Below are 10,629 nucleotides of genomic sequence, written 5' to 3' on the forward strand. Positions count from 1 at the left end.
GATTGGTTCTGCGCATGTGTGTATGAGATTTTTCATCAAGAATATTTGCGTAAACCAACTCCACGTGATATTGAGAGATTATATTCGACTCATGAAGAGATGCATGGATTTCCGGGTATGCTTGGCAGTCTAGATTGTACGCATGTGGCTTGGGAAAAATGTCCAAATGCATGGCGTGGTCAATTTACTCGAGGAGATATAGGTGGACCAAGTATAATCTTGGAAGCTGTCGCATCTCAGGATTTATGGATATGACATTCTTTTTTTGGAGTCGCGGGGTCTAACAACGACATTAACATTCTTCGCCAGTCTCCACTTTTTAACGATCTTTGGACCGACAAATCACCTGATATGACGTTCACGGTGAATGAACATTCGTACAAATACGGTTACTAACTTTGTGATTGGATATACCCGAATTATTCTACACTTATGAAGGCATATTCGGTTCCTCGAAATGAAAATGCAAAGTTGTTCACAAAGAGATAGGAATCAACGAGGAATGATATCGAGAAGGCATTTAGAGTCCTCAAGCAGACATGACATGTAGTGAAATACGCTACACGACTTTGGGATAAGGAAAAAATTAAAAAAATGGTTCTACCATGTATTATAACGCATAATATGATCATTGAAGATCAAGGTCGAGCGATTTGCACGTATGATCCGGACGACATCGTCATCCTGCTTGAAGAGTTCGTACTCAGATCGAATGAATTTTTATCACTAGTTATTGAAATTCATAACAGCGAAACGTGTTTTTGAATCTTCGAGAAGATGTCGCGGATCATTTGTACCAAGTCAACATGAACGAAGATTAGTTTTTTTTAATGTTTTTTTTTTAATTTAGGTTATTTAAGTTAATGTAATGTTTTTTTTATTCTAGGTTAATTAAGTAATGTAATTTGAAGTTGTATTTTTATTTTTATAATTAATGAAAAACTAGTTAAAAGAAATTCAATGTTTTTTTTTTATTTTCAAAAAAATGTAATTTTATTGTATTTTTGAAATAAATATAAGACAAAAATGATGTGGAGTAGAGAGTGGTTAGTGGTGGGTATCTCATAAGTTTAGTGGTAGTTAGTGGTGATGACGTGACACCCACCACTATAATGGTTAATGGTGGATATAAGACCATCCGTTATACTCTCCACGACAACGGTCGTGGAGAGCTTCCAGATCGGCCACCGGAGCAACCACGAACCACCCCACCATAACCGGAGTACTCTCCGGTGAGAACGAAGAGAGAGAAAGAAGGGAGGGACAGAAGAAGGCTGAGAGAGAGGATATCGGTCAAGAAGCCCTGATTGGGTGTTGCGTCTCGTCGTAGGCACCACAATGCATCACGAAAACGACGAACCACGATCAGCCGGGGCGGTGTGCATGGCTGTTGTCCGTGGCCACCTAGACCACGACCGGGTTCATGGTCTGTATACCGGACGGCCTAACGGATGGTCTTAACTCTTATGATAACATAGTACAAATTATTACAATACGGTTGTTTCGTGTTACCATGGAGCGTACCACTTCCCACGGTAATAAAATAAAATACAATCAACTTATTTTATTTCCCCAGTTTTATTTTGATAATATATTAAGTTATTAAACCAACACGGATCCAAGTCAGACTTCTCTTCCCGAAAATTCAATGATTCTTTTCGTATCAAAATGTTGACTTTTCTGTCGTCCAAAAGTATTGACCCGATGGACCACCATCGGAGATCAAAGCTAGCCTCACCGGCCCTCTAGCACCTTCTTCAACGGTGGAAGTTCCCTTAAAATAAGTCATGTCCGTCGCAACAAAACCAGGACTCACCGCATTTGCAGAAATCGATGGAAATTCCTTCGCCAAGATCCTCGTGTACGCATTCAGAGCCGCTTTTGACATGATATACCCAGAAACATTACTTGACCACCCTTTCTTCACCAACGATTCTTCATCTTTAACATCCTTCAAATACTCACTCACAACTTCATCCACCACCTCCTCCGTCAATCCATCCACATCACTCAGAATCTTCCTTGCATTTTCGTCTTGTACGTTCTGTTACAAAATTAAGAAGCGCAGCCATATATAGACAAGTTTATAAACTGTCAAATTAAGGAAGATAAGGAAAATTAAGGTGGAGGTTAGCTCAATTACTTCTAGTTGCCCCAATTTGGATGAGACGTTGACTATTTTCGGAGATGTAGATTTAAGAAGAAGTGGTAGCAAGGCTTGAGCGACATGTTTAGCTCCATAGTAATTGGTTTCCAAGCACTTTTGAGCTCCTTCAAATGTTTGTGTTACAGCTTTCTTCGACTGCTTAGGCTTTCCAACAAGCACCTATATCAGCATTGAAGGAAGTATAGGCAATCATTTCATAGTAAAACCTTCATTTACATGTTTTTTGGGGGGGATTTCATATACTTCAAAGCTTACCTCACTTGGAAGGTCTATACTCCAAAAAGACTCCTCGTCGACGATAGTGCTAGAGATTCCAGCATTGTTCACCTGTTCCATTACTCTTCAAGTTGTAAAACATACTTTTATGCTGGATTTAATTGACTAATACTAAAAAATTGTTGCTGTATACTTCAAATTAAGGGCTAACTCTGCGGCAAAAGTTGTATCGAAATGGAAACCACCAAAACGTAAAAGTTAGAATCTACGATCGAGAAGAATAAACCGTCACCAATATATCGAGTTTTCCGAACCGAGCATCAATGAAATTCGCTAACGAAGCAATACTGGAGGGATATGTGACATCGAGCTGATGAAAAACGACATCCTGTAAACCGTAGGAGTGCAATTTGGCGACGGCTTCGACGCCCCTCTGCTCGTCTCTTGCAGTTAACACCACCACAACTTCATTAGCTATTTGTCTGCATATTTCTAAACCAACGCCTTTGTTTCCACCGGTAATAACAGCAATCCTAAGCAGTTGAAGAACAGAAAGATTAAGGACATTTAAAATCAAAAATTTCAGATCTGACGTTTCAGAGATTTGAAGTATGAATACCTTTTTGACGCCATTTTCTTCAACTCAACCTTTTTTTCCAGTCGAATATTGTTTGTGAGGGTATTAAAAGGAATGAGTAAGCTTCGTTAAATTTATACTTTTTGTCCTTCAACTTTGCAATATACGGACCTGGACCTTCAAGTCTTTTAGGCTGGCATTGAAGGTCATTTCAAGGGTATTATAAGAATCACACAGCCAAATGTCATTTAGACAGCAACCCAACCAAATGTCACCCAAGTCGTCCAAGAACCCGGATCTTCTTCTAAATCGAAATCAAGACACATATCTTCTTTCTAAATTAAAATCCAAACCCAGTTCTAAATCAAAGTTGAAACCCAAATCTTCTACTAAATTAAAATCTAAACCAATATCATCTTCTAATCGAAATCGAAACCCAAAAGTTGACAAAGCACAAGAAAACAGAGATCAAAACCCTGAGTTTTCTTAACCATGTAACTTTATCTAGTTTTTAGAGTAAGTTACATGAATGGTCTCTGTCGTTTAAAGTAATTTGTGCGTTTGGTCCCTATTTTTATTTTTTTTTATTATTATTTTTTTTTAACTTAGAAGGTCCCCACTATACGTTTTTGTTGCGCGTTTTGTCCCTGTTTGAAATAAAAAGACTATTATGCCCTTATTAATTTCTTTTATAATTTTTTTAGGATAAATTACACGAATCGTCCCTCGTGCAGGTGCCAAAAGACATGTTTTGTCTCTATTTTCAAAAATTAAGTCAGATCGTCCTCATTTGTTTAAAACTTGCACATGTCATCCCTTGTTAGTTTAAATTTGCACGTTTCATCCTTCGTGAGACATGAAATGACTATTCTACCCTTTTTATTCTTTTTGATTTATTTTATTTTTCTTACAATTCTACAATATACAAAATACAGTAAAAAACCACACCCCACCCACCTTATCCTAACCCACTCCCTTCTAAACCCTCATCACCACCGTTGTACCACCACCACCACCAAGCTACTACTTCTTTTCTCTCAGAAACACCGTCGACTAACCCTTCTTCCCTCGTTTTTCTAAAAAACATATACCAAAACCAACAATATATACACCGCCAATAGTGAGCCAGTGATTATATGGCTCATGTGGGTGGGACCACCTGGTAGTTATTTGATTGAGATTCTTAGGTCTCAAATCATTAGTCTTATTGACACGGTTGGGTGTTAGGACATTTTAGGGAGTCGGGAGGCTCAGTGGCCAACTGGTTTAGATCACGTGGATTGTAAAATTTTGTTTTGTTGGAAGTCTTAGTTGTGGATCGGAAGTCGCTTGCTGAATGTTTGCATTTGCAGAACCTCACTTGCTTGTGGGTTGTTTATTAGAAGTATGGTTATCAGTGTTGGGTATTGGTTATGAAACTTCAGATTATAAAGTTTGTCGTAAATGTATTGAATGATTTGTCAGGTGGATGTACACCCGAGCTGACATGGGAGTTTGGATGCCACGCGAGATTTTTGGATTGACCCTTATTACGCTCTTAAGAGCAGTGAGTTAATGATGACTTGTCAGGAAATCAAGTATGTATTTAAGGAGTTTTGGGCATGATTTTCTATATAAGAGACTAGTTATTTAATCAGGGTTGTATGTTTCAGATATTCATTTCTTCGTGAATGGCAGTGTTCCTAGTGGAAGGGACTGGGGAATATTTATATCGAAAAGGTGATAGTTAGTTTTAGAGTGTAGTTTCGGAGGCTTTAGATGGATGAACTCTCGATTTTGGAAGTTTTGCTAGAAGTTGGGTTATGTTGTTGGACATGGAGTCCATATGGCTATGAGTCATAGAGCTAATAAGATAATCAAACATTGAATTTCGGGGACGAAATCCAGATAAGTTGTAACATCCCAAAAATCATGACCAAAAAGTTCATTTTTAAATCATTAATTAAACCATAACTATAAAATCATTCATCCAAAATCATAAGTCATCATCTCAAATCACTAGTTCATTTAATCAGAGTAAACATCCCAGGCTAAACTTCTTGGTGTGTGCCATGCGATCATCCCGAGCTCTTCCCTCCGCTACCGGAAGTAGCTGAAACCAAAACTGAAAACCGTAAGCACGAAGCTTAGTGAGTTCCCCAACCTACCACATACCATACACATAATCACATACTGGGCCTCGCCCCCTGCTGCATCGGGACTAGCCCGACATCGGACTCGCTTCGGCATCGGGCCCCGCCCGACATCAGGCCTCGCCTGACATCAAGCCCCGCTCGGTATACAGATCTGTCTCACTTAGGCTCGCCTGTCTTTGGGCCTCGCCTGTCTCTGGGCCTAGCCCGCTAAACATATACAAACATATAACATATCGCATAACACATAAGCTATAGTACTCTATTGTATTACTGATCTAAGGCTTCGCCTGTCTTGGGCCCCGCCCCTGTCTACTACTGATGAGTCATGGAACCCCGTCCACACTCCTACTGATAATGAGATACGGGCCCCAGCCCACACTCACTCTTTCCCTAACTCGGGCCCCGCCCCTGCTCTGCTACTAATGAGATACGGAACCCCGTCCATACTATGTTGATGGTAAGATACGGGACCTCGCCCACACTCACCTCCCTACCAGGCACATACAAGTATCACACAGACAACGAGTATAATCTAACATGCAACTTTCCTCGGGCTTACCCCGACATCGGATCTTGATCCGGAATAACAAACACATAACCTTCCTCAGGCACCCGCCCGACATCGTACCTTGGTCCGGAATAACATACTAGCATACAGTGCCTAGGGCTAACCCCCGGGTCTTCCTACTCATAACTACATGGGCCGACATTGTGGCCGTAGACCCATACACACAAAGGGAAACTCACCTCGTACTGCTGAAACTGCTGATATCCCTCTGGCTGCTATCCAACAACTCTCCGAACTGCTGCTCCTCTAGCTCCCCGAGCTACCAATACCAATAATAGTAACACTTAGCCTATCTGTCCTCAAGAAGTCAACTAAGTCAACTCTGGTCATAGTCCTTCTCAAGGTCAAAGTCCTGGTCAAAATCAACCTTCCAGTTGACTCGACTCGTCGAGTTGTCCTGCCAACTCGTCGAGTCCATGCTCCTCAAATCCCAAAACAACCCCGAATCCACTCGTCGAGTCTAGCGAGAACTCGACGAGTTCTCCTTCATTTAACACTTCGGGACTATCTTCAACCAACTCGCCGAGTTCATCCTTGAACTCGTCGAGTTCATCATCATCGTATGAATGTCTAGACCATGAATCGCCGAGTTGTATGAACAACTCGTCGAGTTCATCTTCATAACTAAGGAGATTGTCTTGGACTCGCCGAGTTCCTCCTCGAACTCGTCGAGTACTATGATCTTCATGTCCATTACGGACCCAGTCTGGCTGAATCCTTCACTAACTCCACTCACTGATCCGAATCATAACAGAAGGGTTTGGGTTTGCGACCCGACTCGCCGAGTCTAAGCACGAACTCGTCGAGTCCACCTTGTGACATCTCTATTCTGTCGATTACAGTCCATTCCAACACTTCCAACTTATAGATCTGGACTCCTAATGCTAGCATTGCACGTAAAGTTGCTAACTTTACGTGCATGCAAGGTGCTATAAGGCTAGAACACTTAATCCAAGCTACAATGAAGGCCTAGGTCATGAAATGGGACCTTAGCTGGATAAAGCCAACAACTTTGAGCTTCTAAAGCTCAAGAGTTCCCAGATCTGTTGTCTAATCCATCCTCAAAGGCTTAATACTTGGATTCCACTTGGAAATGATCCAATTGTGACAAAAGGCAAGCTTGAAAGGGGATCTATCAATTGAAAGCTCAAGGTTCAGACTTTTTACCTCCTAGCAGTTGCCAAGTCGATATGGAGGCTGGATCTACTCTTCCTTCCTTGCTCCTTTCTCTCCAAGCTTCCAAGATGAACTCTAAAGGCCCTTAATCTTCTCAAAAGCTCAAACAATGGAGTTGGGTGGCTAGGGTTTTGGGTTCTGTACGAGAGAGGCTATAAATGTACCCTAGGGAAGAGAATAAGATGCTTAAATAGGGCACCAAGTCCCGGAATTAGGGCTTCCTAACCCAGACCCAACTTGCCGAGTCCACTCTCCGACTCGTCGAGTCGGTCACTTAATCTTGCACCCGGATCCCGCTCCGACTCGTCGAGTTCTTCCTTGGACTCGACGAGTTGACCCCCTTTTAACTTAGGGTTTTCCTTCCTTTCTTGGCCTTTCTGATACTGGGTGTTACAATTCTCCCCCACTTAAACTAGACTTCGTCCTCGAAGTCCGCTACGGCCAACTGTCCTGCAATCTGCTTCCAGCCTTCCTGCCTGATGAATCTAACCCCTGCTGACCACTCCTATTGACCTTCCGCCCGGTCATTCAGAATAACACTAGTCCTTGCAAATAACAATCCTCAAGTGCACTCTGATCCCGTTAGCCCTATGAACACAACTTACTCAACTGGCAATCCTTCCGGTACTCCCCGAGTACTTATGTTGGACATCCTAGGGGTTCACCCCCTTTTCCTTGCGCGTTTTCTGGCCTTCCCAAGGCAACTTGTCATAATTAACCACCTCCTCTATCACTGTGAAGGACATACCCTTCACGGTATCCATTGCTCCAGCCACTCCCAGTGCTGGTCACTACTGCTGGTACACACTGAATACTTCTTACTGCTATAACTTAGTGCTGAGCACCCATCCCAGCGAATGGATTAGATAATCCTTCGAGTAAAAGATTCATCCCTGCAACGGTTAGACTCATACGAGAGCTGCGCAACAGGATCAAACCCTTCCCTCTGAGATTATTCAACCCTGCTGTGAGTGGCGTAGCACCTCTCGGTCAACTAGCTGCTCCATCAGGAACTCTCCTATCGCTATCCCCGACCGAAGATCCTGTTATCCCCTGTCCGCTTTCTGGATGAAACGAGACCACCCTGGTCCCAACTAATCTGCCATTAACTGGTTTACCGGACTCCCACCGGTTACTAAACCCAAGATCAATCGCTCAGTCGCTCCCAGCGACTTCCGAAGTAACTTCGGCTATCAGCAACTGCTTTATCTACTTAGCCACTCTGACCCCATAAGTCATGGGATCCTCGATCCCCTATCTTGACCCTACGGTCTCTACCAGGTTCCACCTACGCTGCTAAAATCTCACGGGCCTCGCCCATGGGTCTCACCCAAACTATATCTTAGAGCGGTCTCTCCCTCTAGTCTCACCTGTACTGCTACTAACATACGGGCCTCGCCCACGGGTCTTACCCAACCGTATCTTGGAGTGGCCTCTCCCTCAGGTCTCACCTATCTAGGGCTATGCAGGCCTGCCTCCATACTAAATCTCAACGAACTATGTCTACCTGATCCTGACCATACTAACTAGGAGATACGGGCCTCGCCCACACTCCGCCAACTAGGAGATACGGGCCCTCGCCCACACTCCTCTAACTAGGAGATACGGGCCCTCGCCCACACTCCTCTATCTGGCTACTAACAAATGTTGCAGCAATCCTGCAGTCTTACCACACTCCCCATGCTGCCTCTACACTGACTACTAATCTGAAAGCATCATATGCCTGACATTCACTCAATCTGCATCTTGACTCACTCGAGTCCTACCGGCGATCCTCCAACCCTGGTTTTCCGAACCAGCTATCGTCTAACGTGATTACTATGGTCATCTCGTAGCCTCACTACACTCCCCGTACTGTCTACCTGCTGGTGAATGCTACGGTTGTCCCGTAGTCTTACATCCTAGCTACAATCACGTCCTGCCGAGAAAATCTTCAACCTGGTTTCCCAAACCAAACATTTACTAATCGCTATTACACGCACCCAACAATGGGAAGTTTCCCAAACTCCCAACTCACGCGTTTCTCATCCAAACAGCCGCTCAGACTATTACCCTGCTCAATAGAGTTGCGAACTCATTCCAACTCCTTACTTACTTCTGATCCTGAATACTTGGAGGGCCCTCCCCCACTTTGACTCAACTAGCTCCAAAGTTAACCAATACCATGACGCCACCGTCCTTGAAAACTGGTGAACTACTTCTAGAGTCCCAATTTCACACTTGCTACAACGACCGCATCCTGAGTGACCTGCTCTAAAAAGGATACAACTACGGACTACTACTCTAAACCCATGGTATGCAGATGGAATATAACTCAATCATAAGCAGGAACAGAATCCAACGTACAATCACTAATATCGATGCAGTACCATAGCAATTAAATCATAAATAAAACTGTCAAGCAGCTAATGGATACGCACCTGCCACATCCGGGGCTGCTCGCATGACATCTGAAACCAACTAGTACCCCCTACTCCGTGCTGTAGGCACCTCTGCCTGGCCCTGCCGACCGTCGGTGATCCTCAAAGTCGCGGGAGCAGGTGCTATCACCTGTCCTGCTGAAAGCAAACTCGGACACTGGGCCTTCTTGTGGCCCCTCTGACTGCAATGAAAACATATCAGGTCTGATCCCTGAGTGATGGTAGCTGTACAATCTCTGCTTAAATGGCCAGTCCGGACGCACTTGAAGCAGCCTGAATCACCACCACTACCGCTCCTGCACGTACCCTCATGCGTCCTGTCACACTTGCCACAGCGGCTGCGGCTCTGGAAATTCCTCGATCTTGAATCTGACCCCTTGGGTCTCTTGCCTGAACCTGTGGCTACCTGAATCTCATCCGACTTCCTCTTCCTAATCTGCTCCAGATCAATATCCCTCTCCCTGGCCCGAGCAATCATGTCTTCCAGCGTCTTGCAGCTGGACCTGTTCACAAACTCCCTGATGTCAGCTCTCAACATCTTTTATATCGGGTCTTCTTCATTTCCTCATCCGCGACATACTGCGGAACAAGAAGAGCCCTCTCTCTGAACTTGGAGGTGATCTCCTCCACTGTCTCAGTAGTCTGCCTCAGATCCTGAAACTCTCGTGCTAACTGTTGCACCTCATTCATCGGTGCAAACTCGGCCCTGAACCGGGTCGAGAAATCACTCCATGGCATCGCGTCCAACTCGGCATCATTACCAATGGCATGTCCAACCTCCTCCCACCAATCTTGTGCTCTGTCTTTCAGAAGACAGGAGGCAAGTCGGACCTTGTCACCCTCGGGACACCGGCTCGTACGGAAAGCGTTGGCGACATCAGCCAACCATCTGCCGCTAGCAATGGGATCCCTAGCCCCGTGATAATCTGGTGCTCCGCAAGCTCTAAACTCTCGAAATTTCAGAGTACGCGCTCCCAGCATGGCTACCATCTCGGCGCGGAAGGCTCCAAGCCTCTCATCCAATATCTCAAGTATGCCCTCCTTGACCGTGCCAAAGATCATAGGAGTTTGATCAAGAATATTGTGTGTAACCTCGGCTGATACAAACTCCCTCATCCGCTCCTCGAGCTGCTCGGTCCCTGAACTCGAGCCTAACCCCTCTCCGGCGCCTGATCCGCCAACTGGTCTACCCCGTAGTGTCACCATTCTGCAACAAATCATAACTACCATCAGAATACACCTTTCTACCGAGGGATCACACTCACACTACAAGCTTCCCGGTTTCATCTCAGCCCTTCTTGAATCGAGTACAGATCCTCTGCTTTCAGTAGTATGGGCCCCTACTACCTTCCACATCTATCCGTACTTTC

At 44.4% G+C, this 10,629-nt stretch overlaps 1 protein-coding gene across 1 annotated transcript; it reads right to left on the minus strand.

Moving 5' to 3' along the window:
- Nucleotides 1-1,470: 1,470 nt before the first annotated feature.
- LOC145165230 (short-chain dehydrogenase/reductase 1-like) lies at nt 1,471-3,040 on the minus strand. Its single transcript, XM_079083933.1, has 5 exons — nt 3,003-3,040; nt 2,676-2,916; nt 2,423-2,494; nt 2,144-2,326; nt 1,471-2,044 (listed from the first exon to the last, which is right to left on the minus strand). The coding sequence occupies exons 1-5, from the start codon at nt 3,014-3,016 to the stop codon at nt 1,664-1,666; spliced, it is 891 nt and encodes a 296-aa protein (XP_078940059.1). The 5' UTR covers nt 3,017-3,040; the 3' UTR covers nt 1,471-1,663.
- Between the last annotated feature and the right edge of the window lie 7,589 nt (nt 3,041-10,629).

The sequence above is a fragment of the Lactuca virosa genome, chromosome 3, assembly GCF_052849685.1.
Source record: "Lactuca virosa cultivar CGN04683 chromosome 3, Lactuca_virosa_CGN04683_v6, whole genome shotgun sequence".
Lineage (NCBI taxonomy): Eukaryota > Viridiplantae > Streptophyta > Magnoliopsida > Asterales > Asteraceae > Lactuca > Lactuca virosa.